Genomic DNA, 18588 nt, shown 5'->3' with positions numbered 1-18588 from the left:
TGTTGACGAAGAGAGTAGGTTTTTCAAGATCGGATTTAAATTATATTCTCAAAAAATAATGTTTTGATTTTCCTTGTCAATCCTTTTAAAGCTGATATTTTGCATTTACAAACATGTGATGTTGGAGCGAAAAAAATCCTGCATTAATATCTTACAGGTAATGCCTACAGCTTAGGCTTAAAAGCATCATGTCTTATAAAAAAGGAAATTAATGACATCGATGCGGATATTTTTTGCGTACGGACTTGTTCCACAACATCAATGTCATTACAATAATTTTTTCAAATATTTTTAAACAGGAATCACTGTAAAAAAAGAAAAGAAAAAAAGGCAGTAGGATGTAATAGTGCATGAGGGCGAGCACTTAAGAAGTACACAAGACCTTAAGAATCTAAGAGGTTAAACTATCACCGTACTGGATCAGTGAGAAGTATTTCCGCTAACGAGTTAACCTTTAAAGGGAAGTACTCACTGGGCTTCGGTACGGGTACATTTTACTTGTGTCATTAAATATCCAATAGAGGGGACCTCGTAGTATTAAAAAGTTATTCAACGGCTTACATGTGAAGTTTTGGATATACATTATTAAATATACATTGCTTTATTTGTGTGGTGGCCAGTGTGGTGTTGGGATATACATTCTCTGCTTTTTAGGATATTTAATTGTGGTTGCACAGGAAATCTTTTAATACTAAGGCCACCATTCTGTCTTCAAGTCTCCTTCATATATTTTACGATATATTGCGATATAACGTAAAGGTTTCCAGAATTATATCACCGTGACCCAGGACACCCTCGGTTAGGCCGAGTTCCTATCGTTATCAGAAAAGTGTTCATTGTTTTGTTATCGGAAACCATTGTCCCATTGAATATCATTGTCCCATTTGCCATTCATTATTATCAGGTCATTCTATTTTTTGCCAAAAGAGGAAAATGTTCTACTTTTCTTCCCCATACGAAACAAATCGGAGCGACGGCACCAGTTTCGGATCGTACGCGCCGCTTACAGTTTCATGTACGGAAGTCACTATATACTGTACATTGCATTGACAGGATTCATACTTTATTTGATAAATACATTTTTTGATGCGTGAGTATCATTTGTTTTTTTTCTTAGAAAATAAATTATTTACGATCGTTCACTAGATGTTACACAGAAATTAAAATATAACATATAACATCCCATAGCCGGCTGCGCTAGTGCCCTAATGCGAATCCCCGGGTATAGATCCGATCGGCGTCCAAATCGTCTGGGAAGCAAATCCTTTCTATTCAAATCGTTAAATACTAGTATTCGGACATGAGTGTTACTTCCTTTTCCTCATTTACTGCCGTTGGAGTTTAACTCTGCGCTCCTCCCTATCCAATCCCTACCCCCTGGAGTTTTGTTATTGTGATTGAATAGCATACAATCACACCATGGATTGTTTTGAGGATAGACGTCTTTTCTTCATTATGAAACTCACTATGTATCCCTTCATCTCCTAGTGGGGATGTCAGCACCAGGTGCTTTATATTCACATATAACCTGGATTTATGTACGATTACGGTAAAAGTACAGACGATAAACATATACCATAAAACGGGAACGTATATCATCAAATAATTTCAATGGCTTAATCATTCTTTAGTACATTTTTGCATAAAGACTAAATATGTTGAATAGAAAAATAAAATAAAAATAAAAACAAAAACAAAAAAAACAAGCAAAAACAAAAAACAAAAGAAAAAAACACCGAAAAAAGTGGTTCAAATTTATTGTTACTTACTACTGACTTCCCGATTCTTGGTTACCTAACTTCTTTTTCTTCAAGGATCAAAAGGGGGGAGGGGTATAATATAGAATAAACCAAAATCATACAATGAGATGGTGAAACAAATGTGAGCGAGTAACAAAACATTGCTGTATACCTACATGTACAATAATCATTGAATAAGTATTCTTCTTTGACACTTAGGTGACGTATTACTACTATTCATTAAGTCCAACGCCCACAAAAACTGAAACTATCTTCAGCATCTGAAATGAACTATCACGAATAAATCCGAGAGGTTTTAAAATGTGAAGATAATTAGGTTTTCTTCTCGCAAAAATACACAAATAAACTCGTAAGGGGCATTTTATAGCATGTTGTCGCAATATCCAGATACCCTTGATATTTGATGGAAAATATACGACAATTGGAAAGAGTAAATCTCAAATAATGAAGTCATTTATCTTATTTTAAAGTAATTTGTAATGAATTGACGTTTCCCCAAAGGAATTGTTATTTTTGTCAGCAGAGACAATTTGTAATGCAATTTCACTCTATAATTGATAAAAGATACGGTAATTTTTACTTAATGAATCTCAGGAGGATACTCTGATATCCGAATCCACCGTATATGGTGTGTAAGATGTTTAAGTGTGGCGCCCAGTTTCTCATTAAGATATTCAAATAAAGATTTAATTGTTAAGCCTGCACCGTGACAATCTTCTATCCCTCGCATTTTGGCACAATCCTTTATGGCTATTTTCCCAGCACTACACGGTGTGCTGCACCGCGTATTAACCTCGCTCAGTTCATATAGTCGTGACGTCATGCATATTGATGTTAACCAGTTAGTGTTCTTAATTTATCGAGTGCTTAGTTATATATATATATATATGCATATCTAACACTTTCCCAATACAGCTGTTATACCTATCATGCAACTTTGAATAGTATTCAAGTGATGAATAAAGTCTTAGTGTGTTAGAAATCAGGAGTACCCGGAGAAAATCTACGTAGTCGTGCAAGTGACCCCTAACATTTTCATTTCTGTTCGGGGAATCGAATCCCGGCCGTCTAGGTGAAAGACAAGTGTGTTTCCACTGTGCCTCTCTACCACCCTGACTGCAGTTAGTGCTAGCTCTAACCCGAACCTATTCTCTCAGGCAAAATAGATAAGTGAGATTCCCTTAGTATTTCATTTGTAAGACTATCCACATTTTGTTGTTTTCCTTTTAATGTTGAATCTGATAGTTACAATAATGCTATGCCATGTTTGTAAATTCGGTATACATATGGGACTCTATGTTAAAACGTGTCATGTACTTATATTCAGTTTAATTAAAGTTTATTTAAAATAATTATCATACAAATAAGACTTAATAACATCATACTAGAGCAAGTCGAAGAAAAATGATTTACTGAAACTTAATTATTTCATTAATGTCAATTTTTGTAGGATGGTCACGACCGACACCCACCGTCAGAGGCACAGTTCGCTGTGAAGCCGAAATCTCAGCATCTTACAAAGAATGAGGTAAGTCACTTATTGGTCTAATTATTTGATATACACGGTGTCCGTGGTCAGATTTTGTTCAGATTTTTAACGTCTGAAATCCAAACAATCATGAATCCGATTGTAACATTAAGAATGAGAACCATTTTGCATCTTTAAATACATTTCAAGAAAGGTATATTAGGGAACAACCAACCAATTGAAAAAATATATTTTTGAAACAGCCCCTGTGTATAGAACGTTGAGCCAAGGATAAAATGTCTGGCAGCCACTGATTGGCCAGTATGTTATGAAGTGAGAAAATAGATATGTAGACTGATAGGTAACTATCAATCAGAAATGTTGATATAAATTTCGTAAGTCCGATTGGTTTTTTCCCCAAAAGTTCACGTAATAATAGTAAACAGGTAAACATTTACGATTTTTGAGAATTTTTACTGCGAAATTCACCTATTTTCAAAATGGCTACCCTGGAGAAAATTTGAGCTGAAGGACCCAACTTTTTTTTTTGATTAGGTGTTATATCAGACCCTAAACTTTTGTTATAAACCATAATCGTCATATTCAATTCAAGAATTTGAATGAAATAATCCAAAACGTTAACACTAAAGTCTATGGGAAAACAATTGGTTGGTTGGTCTCTTTATAATCAGTGAGGCTGAAGTATTTTGTCTAGATTTAAGAGGCCTGTTGTTTTGACCGATAGCACTAACCAGTGCATTAAATAATATCGATGAGGTGATTATCAAAACTTCTTTCAATACATATTCATATATATATATAGTCGTAAATTATTGAGTGTTGCTCTTGAACGAAATGAAATTGCGACTATGTTAGTGATTGATACAATTCAGCAGATGCAGCCGTAAAAGCTGTGTGTTGAACCTTTTAAAAGAATATTCAGCAAAGTACAAGTTTGCGAAATGCGTCTCTTAAAGCAAATCTAACATTTAAAAGCTGTCGAGAAGGAGCCATAAGGAACCTCGTGGTGACAAAATCTTTTCATGACGAAATTGTTGGGTGTTAAAGATCAAACGGGGACCTATACTCCACGTTCAAACATTTATATACGTAATCTTCAGTTGACAACAGTAAAAGCAGTAAACAGCATAGGGAATTTAATTCAGGAGATCGAGATGGGTATATATGTTCCAAGAATAGGTAGGGCTTTAGGATACAGCAAAGACATGCTCAAGGGAATTCCGCAGTCATGGATACCGTAAGATAGAATAAGGATTTAATCAAAGCAATGGCAGTCCATCCTGGATCTTGTCATCTGATTTGGAACGAAAAGGCTTTCCGAGACCGCCGGCACCTGTAGCAGAAGTTATATACATCAAAGACAATAGACTTTTTGTACCTCTTCAATGGTAGACAACCAAACTCAGGCAATTTAAAAGTAAAACGATGTTATTGGTTTGAGTGCATACTTACAATGTCCAAATCTTTGTCAACAGTAGAACTCCTCTTTTGTTCTAAGTCTTCTTTAAAACAAGCCAGTCTTGCCGCCACTATTCATGAACATTATAAGCATGAATAACTGAAATGTAAATATATATAATAAAATATCTGTAGCTGGATAAAAGGGAATCATTTCTCTTCATTTGGATTAGAATCTCTCTTTTAACAAAAATATAAAGCGATTAATTACCCTTCCCCCCCCCCCCCCCCCCCCCCCACACACACACACACACACACACACACACCTTTCAGATATCACTTTGACTTCGGTTTAATCATTTCAATAATTATTTTCAATAAAATGTATATAATGTATGACCTAGGATTTTATACTCGCTGAAAAATCCCTTCCTTCTTCCTGATGCATTGTGAAACAAGGTATTGCACGAGGTAAAATCCCATCTAGATAGGGTATAGCTTATTACGTATTATTTCACACAGAAAAGGAAAAATGTTACTTGTTCTCCTATTGGACATCTTTTAAATTCTATCTACATTACTATTACATCCGCTCATATTCCAAATCACAGAAAAATAATCCATATTTTTGATATCGTTACTCTTTTAAAAGACCTGGGCTTATTTGGTCTTATTTTCTTTGTACTTTTTCAAGATTTCGATACATTTGTTTTTTTCTTATTTCGCCCCGTTTTTTCTTCTTCTAAGAACGGGTTCGTTTAAATGTCGGTGTTCGCCGTTTATGCATACATTTCTAATACACGTAATTTGGGAAACATAATAATACCTTCTCTGTATGGTTTCTAAATGTATCTGTATCCAACGGATACCCTGTGTTCGTAGATACAAAATAATAAAAAAATAAGTGATACGAGCTGTTACGACGGAGGCTAGATTAGTTTGGCTTTAGACCGTCAACGGAACAGGTCGTGCGCCGCTTCTGCCACTAAGATGTATGAACATTTCTATTTTTAAAAAACTCAACTAGCACGTACTTCAGTAGTAATCTCTTTTTCCATGGAAAAAATACAAACAAAAACAGCGGTGTTAGCCCGAATACCAATCACATGAAGGGTAACCCGATAGACAATTCCCCAACTGTATTTACACACAGACATTGGCAGAGTAATAAGTGAAACATTTGCTTTGTGCATACGAAAGCGGTTTATGTGGCATTCCTCAAATACATGTCGGGATGTACACGATTTATTATCAATTAGGGTTTAATCTTGCACAAAACTTTAAAATTTCAATATGTACCAGAAAATCGCACAACATGAAAGTGTATTTTGGTAGCATATGTTGCTTAAGGCTTTCATTCCGTAGATTCGATACGCTGTTACATTTTCAACAAGATACTTAATTCACAATATATCGATGTAATTTCAGCAATGTAACACATGACAACTGTTTTTTTTTATTAATGACGTACAATGTGTATTTTACATGTAACCTATCAAGTGCATTTAATTATCAAACCTATGTAGAGAGAGGTAAGTAATAAATCACCTCTCTGTGGTGTAGACAGAAAAAAGCCTCCTTGCAGATAAAATGTAACAATATTTGTATATCTCTGTCTTCATCACACTGAAGTGATAACTTCTATTAGTTGATCTCTATTTTGGGAAAGACAGCTCATACACGCCTTCATTCTGAACGTCCTTCCTCACAATGACAGCTCGTCCTGTGTAGCGTAGCCTTATCGCGAAGTATAAGTGATATGGTCACACCATCAATGTTATCCTACATATCCTTTCGTTTGTGCGACGCATAGAGTCGACCATTACAACATGGAAGATCATGTATGTTAGACATATGTTGGTGACTAAAATAGACCGAGCTCGAAACCCCTTATACTTTAATAAAACGATATTAATAGTGAGTCCCATGTACACCGTCATCATCAAACGGTGCTGTCCTGTGCTCCACGACGTGGTGCAATGAGTACCAACAGTGTTTATTCAAGCTAATCAAGATAAATGTTCCTTTTCGGAGAAAAACCGGAACATGTATATGAAGCGTTTGTCTGTATAGTGTGCCTAATAATGTTTCTTATTGGGAATATCTATGTTGTAACTTATGTAATAGTAGCCAGCGCTACGGATACTGCGGTCATTTTCCAACATACTAACAGCTTTTTAAAGTCGTTTACATGACATGTATTGTAGATATGTTCGGCGGTCCAGTGATAATGGGTGCATTTATGGAAAAGCTTTGTTGCCATGGTAACTTATCGTCGAAGTTTTATGGTAACAATATGACACCCTCGGCATTGGAAAATAACAACACCACATTTTTCTTATTGTATGATATAGAATAGTTAAGTATATGGTATATTGACGTTGACAACCAGGTGATGACAGTTTATATAATTTCTTTGCAGGAACTGGCAAAGTGAAAAAAAAAAAAAAGAAAAAAAAAACAGATTCTGAAAAAAATGCCAAAAAGTAAAACCAAAACGTTAATTTACAAAGAAATTCAATATCAGCGGCCAGAGGGCATTCGTTCTTAGAACCATCATGGTGGTAGCTTAGTGATTTATTCTTTACTTTTAAATAGACATAATATGATGTTTCCTAGTTTGTTTTCTTTAAAAATTTCCAGAGAATGTTGCTTCTTTCTTTATTTTACTAACCGTGTTTTCTTATTGCATCAGCGGTCATTAAATATGACGTCATAGTAAACCGACTTTCCGTTTTATAGCTCGCTAAAGCGTTCTTCATGGGTGTTTCCTTCTAGAACAGATTATTTTAGATTAAGATGGTGGAAGTGTTATTATACAGACCCATGGAACAATAAAACAGGGCTAATACATAAATATCATAATGTATCATAAAGATTTTTCAATGGCCTAGAGCAACTGATTCTCTGTAATAATAAATAAACAGGGATATATGAGCTTTTTGTTCAAAAATAAAATTGTTCATAATCTAAGATCGCTCGGACGGATAGGGTATTCATCTTACAACAAACATATCCCGTGTTGGAGATCCCAGTTGGTTGGCTGGAATGAATGTCGGGGTTGACAGAAATATAAGTCAACTTTTACTTCAATGTCTTCCGAAGTAATGGAATGATCGGATAAGAACAAACACTCTTTTACATTTTGATATTTTGAGTTTCCAAGATGTCCTTCTGGGTGAAATTATATTTGTATGACCATTAAATGAATTATATGTTAATAAATGAAATATTTTTACAATGTCACTCAACAAATATATTCTACTATATGTTCCCTTTAAGACTGGGGTCTGTAGATTATGAAACCGATGTTCCATGTAAACAACCCACTGTAAGCATTTAGTAAAATTATTTGACGCAAAGAAAAACAACTTTTCTTCAAGAACAAAGTTAATTTAAATATGAACACAGAAGAACCTTAAACCTGTCACAGACACGTGGATATCCGACGTTAAACGTTATAAGATACGTTTGGACTAAATATAATTATGTCATAGATACTTATGGTGTCAAATCAGTGTATAATAAGTGGTTAATTCATTAAGAATACCATGATTAATTAATATCGATATCACTTGGGGTAAATAATACTATACAAGTATAAGGTGTTTAATAGTAAAACGTGACTATCAGATCTTCACTTCATGGCGGTACATTGTTACATTATGGAGTGTATGTACATCCTTCGGACACGAGGAAAAGCGGCAGCGGTGGGCATTTGATCAGCGTAAATCTATGAATATGATAATTTAATTCACGTTTCAGCTAGCAGCCAGTTATGCTTATCTGGGTTTTATTGGACAATAGTCACAACAGAACCAGGAACTACTGTGAACGAAACCATAACGAAAGCTGAATATCTGAAAGTGAGAGTCTCTATAATTACCTGCTACTACCAAGGGATGGTACATATGATACAGAAAATGTTAGCACCTGTAAATAGGGCAAGATATAGTAGAACATAAAATATACATAAACTGCATCATACTGTTGTTTCGTCCTTCTAGGACACGTCAGTGATGATAAGAGTATAAAGTATTGATTTTAGGAGGCGACGGACTTCACTGAAAATAGTACGAAAGAAGTGTCAAAATCTGGATGGGGAGGTACATATGTAAAAAAGGCCAAGCAGTATCGATATATACTAGATAAAATCAAAAACAACAAAATGATCCCGTAAACTCAATATCGAAAAAACGTAAACATAATATGAACTAAAGATATATTTACACGTACATCCTTGAACAAAATATCATGTATATCGGAAAGGTAAGCGTCTTCTGCTTTCCTACTTCGCTCGTCGAATTTATCTAGATAAATTCTAGGTATTGACGTGTCTGCATAGGTCCGCGATTTGAAAAGTTTCTATAAGGAGGAAAACGATATTCATTACTTGTGAGTGTGTTTAAGACACAGAGTTCTTGTTGATGTCCTTTTGGAGAATCCATGGTATACCTTTGATACGTCTGTATCACATATTCATATATCTATCTCAATGTATCATCAAGAGGTTAGAACGGCTATTATTAAGTTCTTGGTAGATGAATTGCCAGGTACATTCCTTTAATGTTCACCTAAGTTTAAATTTTGAATTGAGGTAAGTCGCTTGAATTATTTTCATTCTGTACTTTTTTTGTGTGTTTTGCTCAGCAATATAAAACCGGGTTAAGGTCATTTTATAACCTTATTACTAGAATGTAACGCACGATCATTAATTGTCGGACTCTTCATCGGAAATATTGCACAGCTCCAATAGCAAATCGAAAGCAATATATCAATCGATGATGCCATGTTTTATTATAAGTGATGAGTGTATAAATAATTTCGCCGATATCATGCTTGCTACAAAAATAGTCAAATTATTCTCAACGTATACAGTCTCATTGTCAACTGTCAGACAAACGCTGTCAATATTGAACTAAACAACCACATGCCATCATAATGAACACCACCGTCGAGACCATTCCCGGCGTCTACAATACCAGTGAGTAATAGACAGAATATTTTATTGTGTATCGACAATACTCTGGTTTCAAGTATTCCTCTGATTTAGATTGCAATAACACATACCTGTTTTATTAGGGATCTTGTCTTACTTAGGCATGACAGATCCTGCCATAAATCCAGTATATGACTCTGGTTTACCTGGTCAGGATGTTGACTGCCTGGTTTCCGGTAGACAGTCCCCGATGATCTGTTTACATACAAAATAATAGAAATAATTGTAATTCGATAGTATCATATATAACAATGACTATATCTAATTGTGCACAGTAAACATTTCTAGAAAATAGAAATAGTCATCTGTAACATCTACATCACAAGGACGTCAGACGGTACATGTATAGATTCTCATAAATATTGAATTTGTATTATTGTAATCAAGCAACGGTATAGGCTGCAATCACGTCAGTTTTGTTGAAACGCTTAAAAGGTTACTAGCTATATATTTCAGAATTCTTTCCGAAAAAATCTGAAAACTCACTAATGCAACATTACATGTCAAACGGAGTTACGAAACAGTCTAGATTGCTGCACAGACAAAAAGATTTCAAGAAGAAAATCATTAAACTGGACAGTCATTTGAATAAATGGCATTGTAATCGAATCTTACTAATGGGATATCTAAATATGCCAAAACTCCCATACACAATTGCCCCCCCCCCCCCCCCCCTTTCCGAGATCGTGGCGATAACTATTGACCTTTACTTAGAGACTACTTGTGAACCCACTTATAAAACATACCGTAAGTCACTGCCAGCAACCGTTAGAAACTGTACAATGTTTATTCATCGATCAGTTGTTTTCATCTTCGTCTTCCAAAAAGAGACTTCGAAATAACCAGAGTTGTTATTCTACCCCATTGCAAACACTTGTTTTTGTTTTTTTGAATTTATTTCTTATATAAACTTTCTTTATGTGGTTTTCTTGGTTTTCCCTAGACAACAGTCCTCATATGACTCTGGTAAATACGTTCAAAACGAACTAAACAAAACATATTTCCATCTTTTCTTTCGTCAATAAACGTATGGTAAGTTTGTTGTCTGAATTTTGCTCATGACTTTTTTGACCTCTTCAGCATCGTTTATAACATTAGCGGTTTGGAGGATGTAAGCCTTGTATAAATACCAAAGGAAGTCATCTACAGAGAACGGGCTCTTTGGCTAAAGCCGTTCCGGGGATTCTTTTAGATTTAACCAACCTTGCATCATAGTAGTTGCGTATACTTTTCCCTTTTTTCTTTTTTAAGTGGATAAAACTAATATAATCGCCTTAAAATAGAAACAAAAACACCAACATGCGTTGAAAATACCAAATCTATTGAAGTCATTTATCGGTTTCGTGGATTTGAATTAATCTACATGCTATACAAGTACTTGGCTTCGTGATCTAGGTCATAATTAACTGGACACTGAGGAAGTTAACCTCACACTTAAAGCGAAGTTAATAATGTGTTCTCTAATATTTCTCAATTTTATCAGTATTTTGTTAATATCGTCTTCAACCTATGCGTTTTCAATCTGACATCTGTGATATACTGTCACGTATCCTGCCTTTTCATGTCATTTGTTCTTCCCAAATTCAATGCTGCTGATACGTTTCAACAAAATTCAAGCAGTATCGGGGATATTTCTTTATTTTACACAAGGCTTTGACCAGGAAGGATATTTCTTTAGCTTGATCACAGAAATCATTATTTCCTCCAATAGCACATGGTTTTGTTACTCTTGCACTGCGTCATCAATACTTTAATCACGCTACTTTTTCTACCCTGTGTTAAATGAAGACGCCATCTTACAATATAACGTTACATATACAGTAATTACAGAGCGTGGCAGCTGTCTTCTATCTAAATTGATCAAGACAGATTGATCTTTCCGTAGGCAGTAGGGTACATGAGAAGTGTGGAAAAATTGATCAATCACAATTCTATGTGATTTAGAGATAGAACTATCTCAACTCTCGTCTCGCCCACAGTATTTTACTTCTTACATAACGGGTAAAGATTTCACTGGATGTATGAGGCCGGGGAAACCGAACATGATTTTTTAATTGCAGAAGTACATTTATTACCAATATGATTATGTGGGTGTTGATTTACATCCCCTTTTGTGCTACAAGGGTAGCCGGTTTTACACGTTACAAGAACCTACCAATGCCAGCAGAGGACGGATACGGACTTTATGAGACACTTGTTGATGGGAAATACGACATTATTCAAGAGACAGGACTTTCAAATGTATTGTGATGTTAAGGCTGCCAATGATTCTGTTGTGGACCTGTGGTATTATATCATTGTAGCAGTCCTTTGTGGGCTGAACTGGGTGAAATTTGTGATGCTAACGTGTTCTGGAATCTGTCTCGTCCAGATACCGGTCAGATGGAAGGGCTCTTCGGTCGTTTATGTAAGGATTGCTCTGTCTGGCTGCCTTCGTGTGATCTGGTGTAGATGATCAATCTTTTGTTTATCATTCCAATATCTGATTCTGGTGTTCTGGAACGTTTGTTATGAATGGCGAACCTAAACGCTCTAACTCAGCTGGGCAGCCTCGTTTCTGGTAATGTAAATTTCTTAGGTAATCATATAAATAACGCTGAAATAAGAAGAGTCTACGCGTAAAAAAATATTGATTAAATCTACGTTTGTCAATTAGAAGTCTTAAAGTGCGTTTCGACAATCCGGAGTCATTGTTTAGATTTATGTGACTTTAATAAGAATCGTTTTTCATTCCAAAATCAATTTCACGTCATATCAGTCTCTGGAACGTAAACAAAACCCAGCAAAATATTTTGTATGGTGTAACGATAAAAAGCAATAGCGAAAATCGCCCACTACCTATTTTCCCCAATGATGTTGATGTTAAAGTATATCGTATTGAACAGCTTTCATGACTAATTATACAAGTTGTTTCTTTGCCCTCCGTTTGATGTATCTACATATATGCGATATTTTCGTAATTTAATAATACATTTCAACAAAGCTTTCTTCCGAATTTTTTGGAGTTTTTTTTTTTTTTGGGGGGGGGTATCAACATCATTTTGATTTTCTTTTTCGACCCGCTCCCTTTTTATTTTTGATATATAGGCGATATCCGTTTACTGTGTTCATCAGAAGTTGGTAAGAAACACTACCTGAAAGAGTTGATAAGACAGAGTCTATTCATCCAGACCTCACACTCAATGTACACAGCTACGGTAGTACAGGTCCTGGAGTCTATCCCGTCACGCGATATCATTGTTATCACATTACCACTGTTTGGATTCATATTGAAAACAGAGACGGTTTCAAGAAGACCGAATTTGCTGTGTTTGGGGGAAACCTATGAAGCAGTACAGTATGAAGCCATTTGACCTCAATATAATGTTGTCTAAGCGATCGAAAACAATTGAAAGGTGCTTAATTAGTAGGTCAATGGTCACTTGTCCTTAAGCTGATGTCTATATAGGCATGTAGCATTGTATGGTCAGTGACGATTGATCGGTCATTCTGGCAGCCATACCTATAATCATGCCGTCATCGTATTCTGGTATTCCTCTAATCAGAACGCTCCATAATTTGGTCATTCGTGATAAAGTACCACTATGTCACCATGACAGAGCTGATAATTTCTTTAATGGTCTCGTGTCGTAAGTATATAGCCTAGTTAGGACATTTTATTGTACAGGGCACTGCTGTACAGATTTTCAGATTACAGTTCTTGTCTTCAATGTTAAGATGTATTCCAATGGAATCACAGGACACATACCTTAGGATAATGCTCGTTAATCGCATGCTATCACGGAAACCTTAGCAGTACGCTGATATTTATGTGAAAGGGAGGACAAATCGAAATCACCATATAAGCAGTGTTGTCGTCCAAATCGAATGTACCTGTAAGCAGTTAAACTGTGTTGCATGTTGCACATTGAATATAATGCGTGGGTGTAAGCGTTTGATATTCTTTAAAAAGAAAGAAAAAATCAAGAGAAATCAGTTATATTACTGTTAGACGGTTTTGTTGTATTTCAATTTTCATTTTCGTTTTGAAACACAGAGAAGAATGTTTTTTTGTTTTGTTTATGTTTTCGTTTTTGTTTTTTGCTTGCTCGGTTTTTTGAGAGATGGTATGGTTAAAGCCCATCTTCACCACTGTTGATGATGGTGATAAGTGTGCGGTTTTATTGTCGCGATCATGACATCATTAATGAATATCCTGTTCAATAGAATACTTGACATGTTCGACGCTTGTTGCTGAACCCAATAGGTCCATTGTCAGCATCCCGTAGAAAGTGACGTTGCCTTTAATAGACTTAGATTTAAATGGTGAATGTAGACTATGAAGCAAAATATGCTTTCTTTTGAACTTTAGGGTTAAGATCTTTCCCAATGAAATAATGTAAACAAATACGTGCTGACAAGGGACACCAGTTTGACATGAAAGATGAGTCGGTGTTTTGTGCGCTTGGGCAAAATGGTCGGGATTCTATTGAAACTCGTCATACATTGTGTGCATTTGGCGTGGGAAGACTGGCCATAAATGTTATTTATGACATCTCTGTCTTGTACACGAGCTAGGTGACCACAGCTAGTTTGCTGTTAAGAAACACTAGAAATTGATAATGAAGACATAATATGTGTTGAAAAGGTCATTTATTAATGACAAATCAATTTCAGATATAAAGATATACCCCCAAGTTATAAATTAGAGAAATTATGACTATAACAGCAAAGATGGGGTAAAAAATAGGCACTGATGAGGTCATTTATTAATGACAAATCAATTTCAGATATAAAGATATACCCCCAAGTTATAAATTAGAGAAATTATGACTATAACAGCAAAGATGGGGTAAAAAATAGGCATGACATAATACCCAAACAGTACATCCATAATATATTTAAATCAATATAAAGATTATATAACCTCAAGATACCATTTTCAACATGATGAAAAGTTGGTATATGCATATTAGCAAGTATAAGGAGTCTAAAATTGACAGTTCAATACCTGTTACACTGGGAGGGCATAAGGGTGGGAAATCAAAAGTGTTAAAAAACTTCCATCAGTGGAGATAAACTTTTACACTTGATTTTCCCAATGGAGGTGACGCTACTGAAGGTCAATCTCCTCTGTGATAGGTCCGGTGGCTGGGCTACGTGTCTGCTGATTGGCTGACCAATCACACGCTTATATCCCTTAAGCCAAAATGACCAGAGGTCAGTCAAGTCCTGGGAATTTTCCATCACGTGGCCCAGACATGGACCTCCTTCTTGACCCCTCAATGTTAGCCCATTTACATAAAAACCAGAAACAATGGGAGATGCGAGTGGTGCCACTGCCCCTCTCAACATATAATAAACAAACAATTACAGACTGACATAAATGTATTTATTTATACAAATATAAATAAAATAGATCCTCTATGGATAATGATGGGATGTTCCGACAGGTATCATCATCAACACCAACGTTTTGATCTTCAGGTTGCGGCTTTCGTTTCTGATAATTCTTGAAACACTTCACACACATGCCAATCTCTTGATCATCAGTATAGTTAATGATATCTGATTTTGAAACATCAAGCGACCAATTGTGGTGGGGAAGTCAGCTAGTTTCTGGTAAATGATATTTAAATTCAAATTTAAAATCATGGACACAATATTTACTTGAAGAAAATGTAAAACGTAATGTCATAAGAACAATGAGATTGCGATATATCGGGTATGTTGTTGCAAGATTTGTTCAGCCACTATAGGTCATGTAATATATCGTATTTAACGTTTTAATGATAATGTACAGCGATTGTACACATGTCGGCATACGTGTATACATGCACGTGCTACGGGTTATTATAATTTAGGACAGGCACATGTGTACATTAAAGTTCGGAGAGTAAAAGGGTGGTCTGTTATGTCCATTATCATTCAAAAATAATATGGGGTGACACACACCAAAGCCAAAAATCATCACTTTCCACAAATGGTAAAGTTATTTATCTTTGGGCAGGTTTAGGTTAAGTGATAAAGCTCTCTATACGCTAAAAAAATTGAATGAACTGAATGTGGAAGACATTCAAAATGACATTTGACAAATTGATGGTTTTTTTTCGCAAAATGCGTAACAAGTAAATATTTTCGGATTTTCGAATTTGGTTTATGGTTCAAACTTTCCTATTTCGTTAAGATAAACAATCTGTTGTAACATTCCGCGTTCTTAGTTTAGTAATTTAGTGACGTAATTAGTTAACTAGGCAAGTGCATCATCGATTAATTTGGGTTAAATGTATAGCGAAAGGAACCAAGTTTGAAAGCACAAAGCAATGTAACGGTGAGTGGTTTCTAAGGGTAAAACATTCTTTAGGCCGACCCCTATGGGAAATGAACATCGCTGGAAACCCCTCCTTTGAATATTGAGGCATAATGTAGCGTTCTACTTGGAGTAATAACTTAGGAATTGAATGTTTGTCGAGTACCAAGTGAGCATTCAATATGGCAGTAAGTAATAATGTGTGAGAAGGATATAATATCTTTATCCTCTTATGTCAATGTGTGTAGGTGACGCAGTAATAGGAGTGATTTATTGAACACACTGGATATAGTTACTACGTCCAGTAATTTAGATAATAATGAGGCACGTGTAGAATTTCACGCAATGCAGTGTATAATCGTCTCAGTTTACAAATGTATGCATTCTTCATATAATTGTCGATAATCAAATAAATAAATGTTAGACAACATTTGTCATAATCCTCATTCCCTTTTATACTATATCCTATCGTAGGAAGTATACAATCTGTCTATCAGGAAAACACCAATGACGTCAATATTCAATCATATTCTTCTACTACGTTCACTTAGCTGTAATCTCAAAATCAAAACAAGAAAGACAAAATATTAAAGTAAATATTAACACTGATACAATTGAAATGATAGTAGGACCAGGTGTTCAGAAATAGCAAGCGTCATCTGCTTTGTAGACGACACTGTATACCATATCAATCTAGATATAGGTAAAGTCACCTTCTCTTAATGATAACCATATCAATATCTAAAGTCTGGTTTTGGCTTGAAATAAGAAGGAAATTTTTTTTATTTAATTAATTTGCTATTTAATATTTTGCAAACAAATTTTTCGTAAGAACATCTAGTTTATAAAATATGGTATATTCAATGTATATACTATTATATGGTATTGTGTATTGATTTTGTTACGTCGACCGTAGAAAATAAGAAATAGAGACAGAGAATAGCGAAAAGAAATGTAGCACATGGAAACTAGTGACGCGTATTGACAATCCGATCAGGGTCCACTTTGTATGTAATGGAAATTGTGATTATACCCAGAACAATGGTGTCAGGGAAGGAAAATGAACTGTAGGAGGAGGGGAATGAACTCATAAAATAACAAAGGAAGGCCGACCGAAATACATTTATTGATACCTAAATTGAAGGGTTATAGTAAGTACAAAAAGATCCAACTCCTAATTCATAACCAAATCACATAAATATTGCTTCTGCACAAGGCAATATCCGTGTTTTTGTTTATACTTCAATTGACGCCAATGTGGACTCTTCTGTCAGGGTTCAGTTTCTAATAATTATTTCCTCGATCCCCTCGTAATATCCAAGTCCGACGTCAGGAGTTGTTATGACCTTCTTTCCAAACGAAGAAAAGAGACGATCTCTCGTCTATCTCTAGGTACACAGATAAACACGAAGGGGTTGTGACCTTGATGGATGAGAATCGTGTTTATGCTTCAAGGGGTATTCCTTCGTTTGACTAATGTTTAGGTCATCAAAATCAAACTTACTGGAAAAGATGTATTTTCCAAGTAGTAAAAGTTATACGATATGTTTTTTTCCTGTATATTTCGCTGTTTATTTCATTACATGTAAACACAAACACTGATATAATCATCGTTCGGATATAGATTATATTAATAGAAATTGTGCAAGTTTCTGATGTTCAAACGAAGGAATGCCCCTTGATGAACTGTACATACCTACGAGGTATGGACCCTACGTGTCCTGTATGATTTGTACGTACCACCGAAGTATGGACCATACGTGTCCTGTATGAACTGTACATACCACCGAGGTATGGACCATACGTGTCCTGTATGAACTGTACGTACCACCCAGGTATGGACCCTACGTGTCCTGTATGAACTGTACATGCCGCCGAGGTATGGACTCCACGTGTCCTGTATAAACTGTATGTACCACCGAGGTATGGACTCCACGTGTCCTGTATGAACTGTACGTACGTCCGAGGTATGGAGCCTTCATGTCCTGTATGAACTGTACATACACTCCACGTGTCCTATATGAACTGTACGTGCCACCGAGGTATGGACCATACGTGTCCTGTATGAACTGTACATACACTCCACGTGTCCTATATAAACTGTACGTACCACCGAAGTATGGACCATACGTGTCCTGTATGAACTGTACATACACTCCACGTGTCCTATATGAACTGTACGTGCCACCGAGGTATGGACCCTTCGTGTCCTGTATGAACTGTACGTACGTCCGAGGTATGGACTCCACGTGCCCTGTATAAACTGTATGTACGTCCGAGATATGGACCCTACGTGTCCTGTATGAACTGTACATACCACCGAGGTATGGACTCCACGTGCCCTGTATAAACTGTATGTACGTCCGAGATATGGACCCTACGTGTCCTGTATGAACTGTACATACCACCGAGGTATGGGCCCTTCGTGTCCTGTATGAACTGTACGTACGTCCGAGGTATGGAGCCTACATGTCTTGTGTGAACTGTACGTACCATTTTATACCAAACCCTTCGGTATATACGTGTTGTTTTTCATCCATTTATTGGTCCTACGTATTAATTTGTTCATGTTTTTTTTTCTAAATGTATGTTGACTGATGGTCAAGGTTTACACTGAGTCGTTGCTGATTTAGTTTATCAGTTAAAGTTGTTG

The 18588-nt window shown here is 35.9% G+C and overlaps 1 protein-coding gene across 3 annotated transcripts in view; it reads left to right on the top strand.

Annotated features, from left to right (window-relative positions):
• Positions 1–18588, top strand: part of LOC117330322 (BAI1-associated protein 3-like) — a 190663-nt gene that overhangs the window by 122091 nt on the left and 49984 nt on the right. For all 3 annotated transcript variants that reach the window (XM_033888537.1, XM_033888529.1, XM_033888546.1), the window contains one exon: positions 3211–3288. In XM_033888537.1, the coding sequence (XP_033744428.1) occupies positions 3211–3288 (78 nt within the window). The remainder of the gene's footprint in view (positions 1–3210; positions 3289–18588) is intronic.

This window comes from Pecten maximus, chromosome 1, assembly GCF_902652985.1.
Source record: "Pecten maximus chromosome 1, xPecMax1.1, whole genome shotgun sequence".
In the NCBI taxonomy this organism is placed as follows: Eukaryota; Metazoa; Mollusca; class Bivalvia; order Pectinida; family Pectinidae; genus Pecten; species Pecten maximus.
This window is presented reverse-complemented; position numbering and strand designations above follow the sequence as displayed.